The 18,980-nt window shown below is 32.7% G+C and overlaps 1 protein-coding gene across 1 annotated transcript; it reads right to left on the reverse strand.

The window, feature by feature from the left end:
• Positions 1 to 681: 681 nt before the first annotated feature.
• LOC105421145 (protein DMR6-LIKE OXYGENASE 1-like) lies at positions 682 to 11,398 on the reverse strand. The gene is made up of 5 exons (XM_020670159.2): positions 11,061 to 11,398; positions 10,043 to 10,281; positions 4,267 to 4,567; positions 853 to 1,040; positions 682 to 703 (listed from the first exon to the last, which is right to left on the reverse strand). Exons 1-5 carry the CDS (start codon positions 11,289 to 11,291, stop codon positions 682 to 684), a joined length of 981 nt encoding a protein of 326 aa, XP_020525818.2. The 5' UTR covers positions 11,292 to 11,398.
• Positions 11,399 to 18,980: the final 7,582 nt, after the last annotated feature.

Here is an 18,980-nt window from a genome sequence, read left to right on the forward strand (position 1 = left end):
AGAAGAACCTTAAAGAAGGAAAGCCTAGATAGATAACGTCATTAGAAGAAATCAAAGAGTTAAAAAAAACTTACTTCTTGGAAAAACATTGTAACCATTATTTTTAATAGTGGATCTGATCTTATTCTCTAGTGGACGTAGCCTAAAAGTTAAACCACGTAAAATCTCGGTGTTAGTAAGTTATTTTTATTTTATTACATGATTTTCCCACTCATAAACACACGCACATCGTTTTTTGTATATTTTGTGTCCCATAAATCTAGGTTCCGCTGCACACATCCACATTCATGCGAGATGACTTGACTGTGTGAGCCCAACAATTATGTATGGATCAATTGAAACCAAAATTCGAGAAGCTTTCACAATCAATTTTAAAAATAAGGGGCTTTTACTAAGGGATATAGAGCTGAGGCTCTAAACAATAAAATTAGAGCCTACTTAAGTAATTTTCTTATGATTATAATAAATTTAGGTAATCCTTTCAAGAGATTATTTTCCAGATCCTCTTTTAACTATGTTATTTAGCAAAAATATAACCAATTTATTTTAAATGAGACTTTCAAATTGTTGCTGCAATCTCTATTCTACCTTCCAACCTTATATATTAGGCAAAGGCACACTATCATTGAAAATAGATGTGTCTAGTAAATGACTTGAAACCCTTATTTTCCCAAAATGCATTCACCATATGGAACCAGTTAAGCTGTAGAATATTGACAACCATGTTACCAATAACACCAAACTCAATGTGGTTCAGGATACTATGCCTTACAAGGCCGTTGAAATATTCACTCTGCACAATACTTGAAGTGGTCAAGGATTGTTTTCCCCTTGATTTCCTGGCTAAAAAACCTGTCAAAGAACTCCCCAAATGTGTAACTCCTGTAAATTGCAGGGCTTTCTTTGCTCACTAATTCATTGGTAGGCCCAATTAATGCATCCAAAGAGGGACCATAAAATGTTGGTAATGAAATTCGAGAGAATGTGCAATTCGTAATTGTTCCGTGTTCCACGCTTTTGAAACTCCCATTGCTGATAACCTAAACCATTCACACCAACACATAAAGCTCTCTATTTTTTGTATGGTAAAGCGCATGATGCATAGAACAAAAAGTGAAAGACTGTAAGAAAGATAGAAAACTAAAAAGAACTAGTGATGATATTCGAGTCCCCAAAGAGCATACTCCCGTGGGGGGGCATAACGTAGTAATGTACATCTACTCCCTCAACTAGGACACATATTTGGTGGGTTTTCTCAACATGAAGCTTTAGAATCAACTTAAGAATTTAGAATCACTGGATCTGCCTTAAAACAAATAAAAAATGAAAGAAGTTCTCATACTGTCCAAAATTTGAATGCATTCCATATACTATGCTCCCGAGGGAGCATAGTTCAGTTCTAGTCCGTCGGTCAGATGACCTACTCGAGGATTTTTAGGAGCTGAATTTTTGGGAACTACTAAACAATAACCAGATGATTATGTACAAAACAAAAAAAAATTGAAATATGAGTTTTCTAATATTTAGATCTCACCTCTAAAAATTGGACGGTTGCTTCTCAATCTTGAGATATAATCCTTTTCAGAAAACTTAGATCTCACCCTCTGTAAATTGGACGGTTTCTACTCAATCTTGAGATATAATCCTTTTCAAGTGTTTAGAGGGTGCAATTAAAAAATATTTTTTGTTGAAGTTAATATATGTATTAAAGAGGTTATATCTCAAAAATTTGGGGGCTTAGGTGGGCTTTTGTCCGAGGAAGTAAATGAACAGTATACTTCCGAGGGAGTAGAATATCATTTGGGATTTGAACCAAGGGAATGAATCTGCAATATTCTTTTTTTGGTGTGCATATAATCTTTTTGGAATATTCAATTGCCAAGTAAAAACTATATATAAAATCACATCACCATGACCCTCATATGTCCAATGGAAATAGTTGGAGTGTGTTGTTGTACCGCTCAAAGAAATTCAAAACCCTGAGCCGGAAGAACATCATACCCCAACTGTCTAGGATTGACATCTGACTGCCAAGATGACATATTTATTTTCTAATAATGGACTCCCAGAAATTGTATATGAACTCTTAAAAACATGGACTCATTTAGGGCCATTTTTCTATTTTGTGGAAATAAATATGCTTTTCAAACTGGATCCATGAAATACATGGAGTCTTAAACAGTGTTTAAAAAAAAGCCGAGTCGAACCGGACCCGCTTGGTTCGACTCGGGAATCGCCATGGACGAATCGAATCGGCGAAAAAAACGGGAATCGTCCGGTTCTAGAGAGAACCGGACGATTCTGTACAGTGACTCGTCGATTCACTGTACCGAATCGGCGAGTCCGTATAGTGAATTGGCGAGTCCCGTACAGAACTTTTTTTTTTTTTTTTTAATCCATGATAGATTTTTTTGTAATACTTGATCGATTTTTTTGTAATCCATGATCGAATTGTTTTTTGTTTTTTTTTGTAATCCATGATCAAAATTTTTTTTTTTTTTTGTAACCCATGATAGAATTTTTTGTAATCCATGATCGAACTTTTTGTAATACATGATCGAAATGTTTGCTTTTTTTTCTTGTAATCCATGATGGAAGTTTTTGTTTTTTTTTGTTTTTTGTAACCCATGATAGAATTTTTTGTAATCCATGATCGAATGTTTTGTAATACATGATCGAAATGTTTGTTTTTTTTTTGTAATCCATGATTGAAATGTTTGTTTTTTTTTTTGTAATCCATGATCGAATTTTTTGTTTTTTGTTTTTTTTGTAACAAATGATAGAGTTTTTTGTAATCCATGATTGAATTTTTTATAATCCATGATCGAATTGTTTTTTCCGTTTTTTTGTAATCCACGATTGAAGTTTTTGTTTTTTTTTGTTTGTTTTTTTTTGTAATCCATGATCGAATTTTATGTAATCCACGATCGAATTTTTTGTAATCCATGTTTGAATTTTTTAAAAATTTGTGATTTTTTTTTTTTAATCCATGATCGAATTTTATTTTGCAATTCATGAATTTTTTGAAACTTTGTGATTTTTTTTTTTTAATCCATGATCGAATTTTTTTTTGTAATCAATGATAGAATATTTTGAAAATTTGTGATTTTTTTTTTAATCTATGATCGATTTTTTTGAAAATTTGTTATTATTATTTTTTAATCCATATTATTCAAAGAGAAAATGAGAGAGGTGATGATTCTGAAGCCACCCTATCCCAGCCATATTATTTACATATCGAGTCCCAACAGCAACAGTGCAGGTGAGCATGAAGGATGGACAATCTTCGGGGATTTTAGATTGGGAACACAACAAAACACTAACACTCAGGGATTTGGGAATAGTCAGACGCCTGCTAATATCAATGATTCTTTTTTAGATCGAATCAATGAATTGTTAAACAAATTCAATCAATGGCACTAACGTGACCAAGAAGAACAATAACTTCGTCTATCATTTTATTTTTAGATCATATGTTACTAATTTTATGCTTTATTGTAGTCCATGTATGTTGATATACTTATTCCATGATAATTCTATATTTATCCTTTTGTGTGATGTAAATTAAATGCTGAATGGCTGTTCATGCAGGGAAAGAACATATCAATATTCGCATATTCATTCAAAAACATGAAAATTCTTAATGGAGTACCCTCATTTCTTATTGAATTCCTAAAAAACAATATTTATAATGAATTTTAATAATTTTTTCGGATTTTTTTTAAGCTTTATTCTGACCGATTCACCCGATTCTCGATCCGGATCGTCGATTCGCCGATCCGAATCGGTTTTTTGGAAGCCCGATCCGGGTCACCGATCCGTTTTTTAAACCATTGGTCTTAACATAACAATTTCTTATTCAGTTAGTTAAGGTGGCATGAGACCATACCATGACATCTTGAATTCCAGTTCTACCATAAGTAAGCGATTCATTTCTTATTAAATTACCCCCCAAAAACAAAAGGTTATATTTATTATAAATAATGTGAGCCTAGTATTGACATATGTGAATACTTTGTAACTCCTTGAATAAAAATAGCACAATGTGATTAATTCATTTACAAAAAAAATTGATGACATTTAGTTAGTACAAACAATGTGAGCCTAGTATTGACATATGTGAAAACTTGGAAACTCCATGTTTAAAAATAGCGCTATATGATTTGTAATATGGGCTGCATTATAAGTATCATAAGAAGAGCCCAGTTATTATAAAGGTAAACTAGGTTGTATCCTAAGAATAGTGAGAAGAGCTCTGTATCATACCTGTAATTGATCGGCTATATTAACCACAAAATCATTTTTCTCCAGTTTCACGATGATACATTTTCCCTCTTTGAGGACTTGCAAAAGAACTGTAATGCCATTCGGATCGGAATGGCCTGGCAGCCGAAGCGTTAGGTTGGGATCAGGACACGGAGGATAGTAATTTATCAACTGTATTTGATTATGCTTGCCAAATTTCTCATTCAAATAATCAGAATCAAGTCCAAGTCCTTCAGATAATAGAGTCAAGAGCTTTAGTATCAATACCCTGATCTCAAGAGCATACTTGTTAGCTACCTCCCTACAAGAAGAGGTCTCTACTGTGTTAGATAAGCTTGAAAACAAAAAAAAAGCAAATATGATAGGGGGTTTTAGGGGCAAGACCAGGCCAATATCAATACTTTGTCAAAATGGATTTGGTGTTGGCTGATTCCCAGATTCCCAGTCCAAATTGATGATTTCATATCTGGATAGCCGGGTTTCAAATATATATTGATTATGTGCGACAACTAAATGAAGAAAGAAAAAGAAAAAAAGAAAAAAACCTTCAATTGCTATCGCTCTTGACTTGGGTATAGAAAGTTTCTAGCAATTAGTTTGTCCGAATGTCACAACTATTATTAAAACATAGTTATAGGGGCCATGTGAATGATAATTAATACTATCAGACTATTTGATCTGAAACTAACATACCCAGTTCAATATTATTTTATTAGTTGTTTTGTACATGCATTGTAATATCTAATATTTAATAATTTATTTTTATTTTTTAAACTTTGTTGTTTTGTGTTATTTATGGTTAAAAACACGTGATATTCAGATAATTATTTTGAATAAAATAAAAATAGCTTTTTAAAAAAGATAAACTTATATGTAAAATTTCTTATAAGTTTTTCATATAATTTTATAGGAGACATTGTCAAAGAATAAATAATCTATTATCAAGATTTACTTTATTGAAATAGTAAATGATTAGTGATATTGATTTGATCCATTATAGAGCATGCCTGGTGCATATTAAGTGTTGACGGGTTAAAGTAGTGTTCAGCAAAAGTAGTTCATACAACTTGTTTCCTAATTATTAGGTCTCTCAGCTCTGTTATTGACTACAAGAACTAGAAGGAGTTTGGACAAGTAAACCGGTTGATTATTCTTTCTTTCGTGTTTTTAGGTGTGCTACATATTCTTTTATTCTAAAGGAGACAAGAACAAAGTTGGACGCAAAATGCAAAAAGTGTGTGTTTTTACAAAGGGTTATAGATTGTGGGATCTTATTAACTACAATATTATACTTAGTTGAGATGTTATCTTTAATGAAAATTCCATGCAGAAAAAAAAGATAAGCCAGATGCAAAAACTATTGAGATGGAATGTAGCCGTAAGAACCAGCGAGATAATGGTCAGGACCAAGAACCTGAAATTATCCAAGTGCTTGAAAAATATTTTGGTAGTGGTTAATTGAGAAGATCCGATAGACTTAAGAAGGCTCATATGGGGCTTAACGATTATGTCTTGTCTTAGGCTTACCTAACAGAGGAGGGTGAGTCATGTTCTTATCGTGAAGCACGTGAGGTCGATGAAGCTGGTCAATAGAGAGCATCCATGAAAGAAGAGATGGAAGGCCTATAAATAAATAAGACACGGGACCTCGTCAAGTTACCAGAGGAGCGAAAGACAATTGGTAGCAGGTGGGTCTTCAAGAAGAATAGAACTTCTGATGATAGTATTGAAATGTTTAGAGCTCGATTGGTTTTGAAGGACTATGCTCAAATTCAGGTGTTATTTTTTATGAGATTTTTTCTCGTGTTGTGCACATGTCCACTATTAGAGTTATTCTAATGATGATTACTATCCTTGATTTAGAGTTGAAACAATTAGATCTGAAAAGTGTTTTTTTTCATGATGACTTAAAAGAATAAATTTATATGACCCAACCTGAAGGTTTTGTTAAGGAAGGTAAAGAGAAGTTGTTTCTAGGCTCAAGAAATCATTATATGGGTCGAAACTGGTGTTGAGATATATGTACAAACGATTTGACACTTTCATGTTGAGCTTTAATTTTTATAGATGTGAAGCCGACCATTGTGCATATTTTCGTGGATATTGTGATGGAAAAGTTACTATCTTGTTATTATATGTCGATGACATGATTATTGTTTAACCAAACAAAGAGAATATTGCAACACTTAAAGTTCAGTTGACTAGAGAATTTGAGATAAATGATTTGAGAGTCATTAATCGAATTCTTAGGATGCATGTAATAAAGGCAAGAAATACAGGAAAATATGGTTAACGAGAAGAGTTATGTGGAGAGGGCCTGCAGGATTTCAATATCCAAAATGCCAAACAAGTTAGTACCTCATTCCTATGCATATGAATTTGCCTTTGAAATAATGTCCTAGCACTGAAGCAGAGAAGACCCAAATATCTCGAGTACCATATACATCTGTAGTAGGGAGCCTCATGTTTGTTATAGTTAGCATCATATTTGACATAACACATGCAGTGGGAGTTGTGAGCAGATATAAGGTAAATCCTGGTCATTGTCACTGTACTGCTGTAAAGTGGATCCTTCGGTATTTGAAGGGAATTTGCAATGCTGGTAGTTGTTGCAATAGAATGGAGGTGGTGCAGTTAGTTGGTTATCAATGTTGCAATCTGTGGTGACTTTGTCTTTTACAACGGCGGAATATATGTTACTCACTTATGCATCCAAAGAAGCAATTTGGCTAAACATGTTACTTGGTGAATTCTGAGTTGTGCAAAAAAGTATACCGCTTCATTACGATAACCAGAGTGGCTTGTTTCTTGCAAGGAATTCAATCTTCTATGAAGTGACTAAATATATTGATGTTCAATATAACATTATCGGTGATGGAGTACAAAATGAAAGAATTTTATAGCAAAAAATTCATGGCAATGACAATTCAACAGATATATTAACTAAGCCCATTAGAAAGGGGAAGTTCACTTGGTGCAAGACTTCCTTGAAGTTTGTGGTTACCTGATGATTAGTAATTGGTGGGCAACAATTTTTGGAACAGACTAAGTCAAAATAGAAACATGTCTTCAAGCGAGAGAATGTTAATAACATGAATACATGTTTCAATGTTAATAACATGAATACATGTTTCCTCTTTTCAGGAAACTTCATTTTTTTTAATAGCTACTTAGATTTCTTATATGTAAAGTAATCCTATTTTTTCGGATTTGAAACCAAGTGGATAAGGGAAAAAGGGTACCCATGGGAAGAGGGAAACCTTTCCTAACTCCTATAACATAGGGAGAGAGAAGATGGTTCACGTGATTGCATATGAGTTTCCTCTTTAAAAATGTTATGGTTTGTAGAGAGAGAAAACAATGTAAGGAATAGTTAAGCGAAATGATTAGTTTTTTTTAGTCTTTGGGTTGGTCTTCTAGAGCGAGAAAGACTATGTTTCAGGGCTAGAGAGAGCATGTAATCCCTTGTATTTTCCATGCTTGCATAATATTTTTCTGATTAGCGAAAGAGACCTTGATGTCCTGTAAATTTAGGAAATTTGCTAAACCACGTAAATCTTTTCGTCACTCTCTTTTCTCTCTTTGTAATGTTTTTCTTTCCTTCATGTTTTGAAAACCTTGTTTTTTATCCTTTATAATTTTCACCAAAAAGTAGAGGTCCAAATGCCCACTTATTTTTCCTTCTTTAAATAAATAAAAATAAAACAGGACCATATTCCGTATGACCAAACAATTTCTAGCCATAAATACAGATAAATGTATACAAGGATATTATTTACTTTCGATACAAAGATGTGGTATTTGAGATCACGTAGTTGAGGGTATGTCATCTCAAATCCTCATACATCTAGGCAACAAAAATCTCCACAATGGCTCTAAAATCAATTTCCAAGACCGACATTGAATTTTGAAATTCATAAAATGGCACAAATCCTGTGGATCTATATCTTATTTTTAGGACGAAATGGATGGTCTAGATAATTTGTTAATATACACTATTTTTAGAACTTGAAACCTTTTTTTTTTTTTTTTTCACAACTGTAATGTTCAAGGTCAAATTATCTATGTAAAGGTTTTTCAATGTTTGAATTGTAATTTTTGATGAGTTATATGGTGAAACTTTACTTATTTTCAGAGGGCTGCACTACTATTAAACAATTTTCCTTTAGAAAAAAAGTATTCCAAGTGCAAATTGTCTGGGGAAAACTATAGGAAAAACCATAGATACCCCCAAATCGAAGTTTCTAGATATTCCCTGGTATTTTTTTATTTTTTATATCACACTAATGATTTGAATTTATTTTGGACTAAAATATCTTCATTTCAATCCACGTTTCCCACTCCAACTCTCTCTTACCTGGTTTGACACAAAATGTGCCAAACCGATATAATTCAATATAAATCGGTCTGATGGATTGTGTGCCAGACTAGTAGAATCTTAATAGTTGAAGCCGGTCTGGTATATTTTGTGTAGGATTGACACATTGTCAAAATCCAATCCAACACATTTTTGTCCCAAAAATGACCATTTTGAAGATAAACATTCTGTCCGACATATTTTTGTGTCTAACTGGTACATATTGGGCATCAAACATGTATCAAAATAGGGGGTATTTTTGTCCTAAATGGTTTATGATTTAGTGGGGTAGTTGCAAAAATAAAAAGTTTTGGGGTTAGAGAACGATTCAAAAAGTATTGGGGAATTACATGCTTAGAAAATAGGGTCAAGGGAGGCATCCAAAATTTTTCCAAAATTATAGGCGCTTCCAAATTTTACTTTCGAGAAATCCCCCAGATGCAATTCCGACACAACCTGTGTCGGACTAGCTTATGTTGAAAATGTGCCGGCTCAGCAAGGGCATAGAAAGAGAAAGCAGGAAATAGGAACTAAACTGAGGATACTATAGTCCAAAAGAAGTTACAATTTTTGCTTTAGATGGGCATAAAAAAGACAGTTGGGATTAATAATGTGATATCAAAGTTTTTTTTTTTTTTGGGGAGGTGGGGTGGGTTATGGGGGATATCCCTCAAAATTCTAATTTGTTAAATTTATCTAACATCTCACTTAGGTATTTGATTTATTTTAATTGATATCCCTAGAAATTCTAATTTGGTGGGTAACTATAATTTTCCCAATTATATAACATCTCATTTAGGTATTTGATTTTATTTTTATGAAAGTAACATGGAAAATATTTATAAAAGGTGCACGTTAGGGACCTATTGTGAAAGATTGTTCTAGCTCCCAGTCGATCATTTCAACCTCCACATGTACCAATATCCAGTCGATCATTTCAACCTCCACATGTACCAATATAAAGAAATTAACTGCTAAAAATAGTATATCTGGTACATATCATCTAGATTATCTAATTTTAAGAGCTTTAACAATTTATATATAGGTTCGATCTTTCTATTATTGAAACTTTAGATTTCATAGAGCTGCAGCCACTGTATGAAGGAATATAGGCATACATGACTTAGATTTGTTGATCTTATTAATAAATCAAAGAAAATATCAAAAAGTTATTATTAAGAAAAACAACTCTAATCACTCACAGCTGTAGAATGTAAAATAATTGAAGTTGTAATCACCATTTAGTGTCGAAAATTAGAAAAATAAATTAAAAGGCTCTTTACTTTTAATACCAGGAGGTCACAACCATACTTATCTGTCAGAATCATCATCTAATTACTAATAGCATTTGTGATCTCTTTGTAACAAAGATAAATGGTATCATAGTACACATTCTCTCAAAAATTTAAACATAAATACCTATAATTTTCTGGCTTTAGGGGCCATGAGTTGATGTAATCCTCTAATGGATGGCATGGATGCCTTAAAATATCTCTCCATAATTGAATCTTGCTTTTTAAACTTGTGCAAACTCTAACTTGTGTTTCGGGGTCCTCAGAGTAAAGCTTTGCTCTCTCTTCAATGGGCATCTCAAAAAACTCTGTGGCAACACCCAGCATGCCTTGAATAACATCTTCTGGAACCCCATGGATAATGATCTAGTCCAATACATTTAACAAAAACAACAATATTAGCTAATTGTACAGGAGAGAGAGAGAGATCAAGCAGGCAGGTGAACGTATTGATGACTAGTGATACAAATCACCACTTGGGATTGGACCCAAGCCATGTGCCGAGTCCGGGTAACCTGGAACCAATTTGGGTCCCCGATCCGAACCAAGCAGATTCGGGCCAGGCTAAAAAGGGTTAAACGAGTTTAGATAAACTAAAAAAATACAATAAATATGTTTAAATTTTAATCAAAACAAAATACAAAAAGTAGTGAAAAATAGGTAGGGGTATTTTAAAAAAGAAAACGTTTATATAGAGCCGAGGCTCTAAACAATCAAATTAGCACACACCTAGTTACACTAGAAGAGGTCGTTTTGATGCCCAAATATAAACAATTTGATCATCTCGACATCAAGATGCATAGACATCAAGAAAAAAAATGGCTTTCAAGTTTTAGAAATAGGTCATCTTATAATGCTTTTTTGGACTGTAAATTTTATGGATTTCAAAATTTTGAAGATGAAAGGGATGGATGAAGTTCATGAAAGTTGAGAGTTTTATTTTTTTTTTCGATTAGACGTAAATTAAAGTATATTTTTGCTAATTTCCCTTGTTTCTTTTTAGTTCCTCACCTGACCACCCTAAACAGCAAAACCAACCACAATCAGCTGCCGGTTCTAGGCAATCCATACCTTTTTGTTAGGGAAGAAAAGAGAGAGAGAGAGAGAGAGAGAGAGAGAGAGAGAGAGAGAAAGAGAGAGATGACCTGAAAAAATTCATAGTCTTCAGAGGCTTTAGAGATTTTCCGGATAATATTTTGTTGACCTAAACCATCAGAAACGCGATTGAGATCGATTACAGGAATGGATTCAGAAGGGGATTCATTGGAAGAGAACTTGGGTCGTTCTTCAAGTGGAAGGATGTAGTTTTCTGTCAAATATTTGGAGTTGATACCATTGCTTATGAGTTTCTCTAATCCTTTAGCAACCTCTGCCATGGCCGCCGATGAGAGACAAAATCTGCGCACTTTTCATTGTGCAGCATCCACTTTCGTGAGCCAACTCAGGAGTCTAATACCTTTGTCTATTATCTGCAATTCTATCATCACCGTCCATTTATCGAACAAGCTTGGTTGTGTACACATCCTCCGTTTAGAAGGTCAGACACCTTAAATGTTGTAGACTGAACCATTCTCATCCACTAAAAATGAATTTTGTTTTTTCTTTAAAGATAATGTTGATATTCATATGAAATTTGGGTTTTAATTTCATTTTCACATGTGGAAATGAAAAAAACTAATGAAAAATATTTATAAAAATATTATTCAAATAAATTTAAATGTTATTTTGTTTTTATTAAAAAATTCTTTAAATCAAGTTTATTTATTTATGTTTAAAAAAAATCCTAAACCCCAAAATTCAGATAAATATTTTAAATCAAATAAAAAATAAAATATAAACTTAATTTTTAGCCAATAGAATCAGCATTGTGAAATCTAAATTTAATTTTTCCCTCCATTTTCCTATAGTGTGCATTCCTTTTTACCTTTTTTGCCCATAGATATCTATAGTGATATTATTTCCATATAGATATCTATTATTTCCAAATAAGACGAGATACATTGACACAAGGAGGCTTTAACCATAGCCTCCTTGTTCTACTCATGTGATAAGGAAAAAGTTTTGGTGAGTCAACGGACTCATCATAACATGTGTCTCTTCATTTATGAGACATACATCCTTACTGTGCCTCACAATAGGTAATGCTGACTCACTAAAAATACTTTTCATAAGACTATAATAAAGTATCAATTTCCATATTATCTTATAATTTTGATATGTTATTAGCAATGTACTACTTTTTGCAAGGAGATAGTTGTGCATAGGAATGTTCATACGGCAAAATCTTCTATGGGAAATACAAAGCCATCCAAGCAACAAAACTAAAGCGCTTTCTTTATAAGTAGAGTCTACAACCCCTGACCAATCGACGCAATTTGATTGTTCTAGGTAATTATTGTAAAAGGTAATTTTGTTTTTATGTTGTTTTATTTATAGGTAGGCTTTATATATGTTTAAACAAATTATTCATCATAGCACTTATGTATTGGATTTTCAAATTTTTTTTTGCTGGTTGTTCTTTTTAAAAATGGGAAAATATCTTTATACCTCCCAATTTTAAGTTTTATATCTCAATAGACCGAAGGTTTCAAAACGTATATTGGGTTATAAAACTTTTAAGTTTTATATCTTTTAATCTCCTAAGATAACTTTATCCCCTTTAAACATATTATTGTGCCCCAAATAAATATCAGAAAGACATATCATTTCTATACATCATCATTTCTCTTTTCACGTAATTTTCTCCTAAATCTCTCTTTACCTATTTTCCCACTCTCTCTCCCCTCCCCCATGTCTCTCACTCTCTCTCTCCCCCTTAGAGAGACAATGAGGGTGAATGTTAGAGAGAGAAATTTGGTGGGAATATATCACGTAAAGAGATGAAGGGTTTAGAATGAGCATGTCATTTTTTTATTTGTTAGTGCAAAAAAATTAGTTAAAAGTGGGTTAAGTTAATCAAGGGGTTAGGAGATATATTTTGAATAATTGGGTCTATTAAGATATGAAAATAAAAAAGAGAGGAAACGAGGATATAGCATCATAATAATGGATGTTACATATTCATTACAATATTTTTTACATATTGCCCCTTTCCTTATTTTATTCTAAGGGGAGAGAGAGATAGATGGGGGAAGCCTACAAATGATCCTTTATAAAGAGAACATGCAAGACTAAGTCTACAAAACACCCTTTGTGGAGAGCACATGTAGGGTAACTTGACCCAAGGTTTTTAGAAAGGACACGGTATTGGTGAGCCACCGACTCACCAAAATAGGTGTGTCTCCTTATGCATTAGGCATCCATATTAAAAATGGATGTCAAAAAATATAATTTCACTATATCAAAATGGAGGGTGGAAATATTTATTAAAAACCATAATTTTTTATTTTCAAAAATAAAATATTGTATTTACGTTAGCCACAATAGTTGAGATTATCAAATCTCAAATGTTTGAGATGGATATTTTAACGAGGATTGTAGGGTTATTAGGCCCATGTAGTTTGCAGAACCAGGAATCCGAAATATCATGATCCCAGCCAAGATCGTGTACATAGATGGCGAAATATGAAGTAGACAAATACAACTATAAATCGAGTATAAGAAATAAAACAATAATAAAAAACCATGCCACCACAACACATGATTTACGTGGTTCACCCCATAAGGCTATATTCACAGTTTTGGCAAGTAGAAATCCAATATTACAAGGAGGTTTTGACCTTGGCCTCTTTGTTCTACTCATGTGATAGTGACAAAGTTTTAGTGAGTCAACAGACTCATCAAAACATGTGTCTCCTCATTTATGAGACATACATCCTTACTGTGCCTCACAATCGGTGATGCTGACTCACTAAATATACTTTTTATAAGACTATAATAAAGTAACAATTTCCATATTATCTTATAATTTTGATATGTTATTAGCAATTTTGCTTCTCCATAGTTAGCGGTAATTCTCTAATGTTATTAGCAATGTACTTCTTTTTGCAAGGACATAGTTGTGCAGAGGCATGTTCATACGGCAAGGTCTTCTACGGGAATAACAAAGCCATCCAAGCAACAAAACTTTATCGCATTCTTTTAAGTAATTATTGTAAAATGTAATTTTATTTTTATATTTATTTAGTTATAGGTAGGCTTTATATATGTTTAAACAAATTAGGTATTGGTATTTCAATTTTTTTCTTGTTGGTTGTTCTATTTAAAAATGGGAAAATATCTTCATACCTCCAATTTTTAAGTTTTATATCTCAATAGACCGAAGGTTTAAAAACATATCTTAAGTTATACAAATTCTAAATTTTATATCTTTTAAGCCCGAAGCTAACTATATCCTCTTTAAACCTATTTTTTTGCCCCTAACGTTAAAATATAGGCCTTTTATCCAAATGATGCTCGAGGAGTGTGCATATCAAGAGCAGTTGTGGTGTCAAGTCTCAGTTGCAAAGTATGTGAACGATAGGCATGAGCCATTTTTTCCACTAAAAAGATAGTTGCCAAAGATGTGAGATGAATGGTTGGTAGGGGAAATGAGACTTTCTTTCGCCATTTTAAATAGCTCGGAGATAGGTCATTGAAATGTATGGATATGAAGAAAAAAATCCCTCTAATTGATCATCTCGACATCGAGATGTCTCGATATGAAAAAAAAAGAGAAAAAGATTTTGAGTACCAAAAATAGTGCATCTTGCAAGACATTATCTAGACCATTCATTTTCAAGATTTTCATATGTTTATAGATCTACTTGATTTTAACCATTTTTTAAGTTTAAAACTTTATATTTAAAGATAAAAATAGATTTTAGATAATCCTAAGAATTTTTACACCAAAAATACATGTTATCATAAAATTTTGAGGTGCGCCTCAATTGGATTGTTTATGGTTGCAACCTTATACAAACCCGCAAAATAAAATTAATTTTTAGCCATTAGAATAAAACATTGTGAAATCTCCACTATGGGAATGGTGCTTGCGTACCCTTCTACCAGTCCACAATATTTTTGTTTGTTTTTTTTCTTTCTCCCTCTATTTTATGATATTTTACATTCCCTTTACCCTTTTTGTTCAAAGAACTATAACTGAAACAATAACAATAATAATAATAATAATAAGTCGATAGAATATACCATCTCCTAAGGTCTGCAAGGGAATTTGCCCCAAATTGAAGAGACATCTCCCTTTAAATAAACTTATTTTTTTACCCCAAACAAATATAAGAGAGACATATCCTTTCTAAACATCATCATTTTTCTTTTCACGTAATTTTTTCCTAAATCTCTCTCTCTATACCTATTTTCCCACTCTCTCTGCTCTCCGTCGTGTCTCTCACTCTCTCTCTCTCCCCTTTAGAGAGACAAATACGGTGAATGTTAGAGAGAAAGAAATTTGGAGGGAATATATCACGTAAAGAGATGAAGGGTTTAGAATGAACATGTCTTTCTTAGATTTGTTAGTGCTCAAAAACTAGTTAAAAGTGGGCAAAGTTAATCAAGGGGTTAGGAGATATATTTTGAATCATTGGGTCTATTAAGATATGAAAACCAAAAATAGAGGGAACGAGGATATTTACCATTTAAATATTATTTCTACTAAATTTGAAATGATATATGGAAGAGCATTAGCATCATACCAATGGATGTTACATATTCATTAGAATATTTTTTTATTATGATGTTACATATTCATTAGAATATTTTTTACATATTGCCCCATTCCTCAATTTATTCTTAAGGGAAGAGATAGATAGATGGGGGAAGCCTACAAATGATCCTTTGTGAAGAGAACATGCAAGATTAAGCCTATGAAACACCCTTTGTGGAGAGCACATGCAGGGTAAGTTGACCCAGGTACTTTAAAAAGGACATGATTTTAATGAGCCACCGGCGCATCAAAATAGGTGTCTCCATATGTATTAGGCATCCATATTAAAGACGGATGTCTAAAAATATAATTTCACTCTATCAAAATGGAGGGTGGAAAAATATATTAAAAACAAGAATTTTTTATTTTAAAAAATAAAATATTCTATATACGTAAACCACAATAGTAGAGATTATCAAATCTCAAATGTTTGAGATGGATATTTTAAGGGGGATTGTAGCGTTATTAGGACCCTGTAGATTGCGGAACAAGGAATCCCAATACCTTGATCCCACCCAAGTTCATGTACATAGATGGCTAAATGTGAAGTGGACAAATACAACTACAAATTGAGTGCAAGGAATAAAACAATAATAAAAAACCATACCACCACAACACATGATTTATGTGGTTGACCCCATAAAGCTAGATTCGTTGTTTGGCAAGTAGAAATCAAATTACAATGAGGATTATTGTTTTGGAATACAAAATATTTACCTATCTCTAAACATTAGTAAGAACCTTCTTGATTTTCCCTTCTAAACTCGCTCGCCCAACCCAATCACAACGATGATCAACATCTTCTTTTCCTATCGCTATACTGCTACCGAAAAGAGCATCCTGAGAGCAATCAAAAGACTTTTTTTTTTTTTTTTCTCTCTCTCTCTTGGAGACCTATCTCCATATTGGAGATTCCTTCCCATAACCCCTAGGAGGTGACCCCTAACAGGATGAGTGTTACGTCTTCCTTTGGTCCTCTTTCATAGAGATCACTTGGGCTTTATTTTGTTCCCAAAAGAAGCCCCCATTTTCTTTTGTCATATTGCTCTCAATTTTTTGAATAAAATATAGGTTTAGTGACTTTGACTTTCAACAAATATAACAATCTCCACCTTGATCATAAAATCACCAAATTCATCTTGCCGACTTTCATTGAATAGATTTCTTAATTTCTTATCACATGCTTCCATTGTGGAATTTTCTAAAACACTTTGCATCCGTATTTTTCCACCTCAAACCATGTATCCATCAAACTTCATTATTCATATTTTTCTTAATATAAGTCTTAGCCCCGTACGCACCTTGTGCTCTGATACCAATTGTAAGGTTACCAGGAATCCCTAGATTGAAGAACCGAGAATCTCAAATATCGAGATCCTACCCAAGATCATGTATATAGATGGCCAAAGCTAACAGGACCACATATTTATAGGTGAGTCCGCTGAGTCACCAAACACGTTTCCTTAAAAGAAGACCGATCCGGATTGGATCGTTCGATCGGATTAAAAATTGTTGAGACACGAAGCCCGATTCACACATTGTTTTTCTTAAATCGTGTACATCAAATTGGGACTATTTTTTTTTTTTTTTAATTTCTTTATTTTTAACATACCACTCGTTACGAGACGGTTAATTAAGCTTTAAGTTACCTACTTGAGACAACACTTTTAAACATTGAATCCTATTAACTTTCATTATTCCCTCATGTTGGACTAACTCTTGGAAGAGTGTGCATACCAGGAGTGTGCATCCAAATAACTTTCATTATTCCCTAACGTTAAATGATGGTGGAGGAGTGTGCATATCAGGAGCAGTAGTGGTGTCAAGTCTCAGTTGCAAAGTATGGGAACGATAGGCATGAGCCATTTCTTCCACTAAACAGATAGTTGCCAAATATGTGAGATGAATGGTTGGTAGGGGAAATGAGACTTCATTTTGCCATTTTAAATAGATCAGAGATAGGCCATTGAAATGTATGGCTATGAAGAAAAAAAACCCTCTAATTGATCATCCCGACATCGTCATCTTGACATCGACATGTATGGATATGAAGGAAAAAAAAAAAAGATTTTGAGTATAAAAATTATGCATCTTGCAACGCATTATCTAGACCGTTCATCTTCAAGATTTTCATATGTTTATGGATCTAGTTGATTTTAACCATTTTTTAAGTTTAAAATTTTATATCGAAAGATAAGAATAGATTTTAAATAATCCTAAGAATTTTTTACACCAAATATACATGTTATCATAAAATTTGGAGGTGCGCCTTAATTGGATTGTTTATGGCTGCAACCTTATACAAACCCCCAAAATAAAATTTAGTTTTTGCCATTAGAATACAACATTGTGAAATCTCCACTATTGGAATGGTGCTTGCGTACCCTTCTGCCCGTCCACGATATTTTTGTTCTTTTTTTTCCTTTCTCCCTCTATTTTCTTATATTTTGCATTCCTTTTACCCTTTTTGTTCATAGATATCCATAGTGATATGATGCAGAAGCGGGTATAAGTACTCCAAGGCGAAAATAAAATTGGAACAATAACAATAATAATAATAATAATAATAATAATAATAATAATAATAATAATAATAATAATAATAATAATAATAATAATAATAATAATAATAATAATAATAATAATAATAATAATAATAATAATAATAATAATAGTAATAATAATAATAATAATAATAATAATAATAATAATAATAATAATAATAATAATAATAATAAGAAGTTGGTAGAATATACCATTTCTCAAGGTGTGCAAGAGAATTCACCCCAAAATGAAGAGACATCTCCCTTTAAATAAATTTTGGACAAAACAAATAATTAAAAAATTAAAGGGACAAAAGTTATCTCTCTCTCTCTTCCATGTTTTTCTTCTCCCACCCTATTTTCTCACTCTTTATCTCCCTATCTTCTCTATTTCCTCTTGTTTCTCTCTTATCTCGTAACAACTTTTAACTCCCACTTATTTATCTCTCTTTTAAGATTGGCTTTATCCTATCTAAAACCCTAAATTTTTATCTAGAAAAGATAATTAAAGATAATCTCTACTTATACTAAAGACCTATTTCTTAAACCAATAGCAAATCATGTACCAACCGAACTTATCTTCCCGGGTTGGGAGTAGCTCGACCTTGAGCTTATAGAACTCAAATATTTTAGAGACCTTCTCAAAAGTTGGTGATAGAATGCCTCTGGGAAAGTAAATAAGCCTTTGAGAGCGAGAAGAACCTCAAAGAGGGAAAACCTATGTAGATAAAGTCATTAGAAGAAATCAAAGAGTTCAAAAAGACTTACTTTTTGGAAGAACATTGTAATCATTATTTTTAATATTAGATCTGACCTTATTCTCCAATGGATGTAGCCTAAAAGTTGAACCATGTTAAATCTCGGTGTTAGTAAATTATTTT

Source organism: Amborella trichopoda, chromosome 7 (assembly GCF_054954075.1).
Source record: "Amborella trichopoda isolate Santa Cruz 75 chromosome 7, AtrichopodaSantaCruz75HAP2 v2.0, whole genome shotgun sequence".
NCBI lineage: Eukaryota > Viridiplantae > Streptophyta > Magnoliopsida > Amborellales > Amborellaceae > Amborella > Amborella trichopoda.

Excerpts from the sequence above, each read along its gene's own strand:
- LOC105421145 (XM_020670159.2), bottom strand. The coding sequence starts at position 11,291 with ATGGCAGAGGTTGCTAAAGGATTAGAGAAACTCATAAGCAATGGTATC. Across the intron at positions 4,568-10,042 it reads CTAAAGCCAGAAAATTATAG|GGAGGTAGCTAACAAGTATG; the intron begins GTATTTATGTTT and ends CTCTTCTTGTAG. Across the intron at positions 1,041-4,266 it reads ATATAGCCGATCAATTACAG|GTTATCAGCAATGGGAGTTT; the intron begins GTATGATACAGA and ends TGAATGGTTTAG.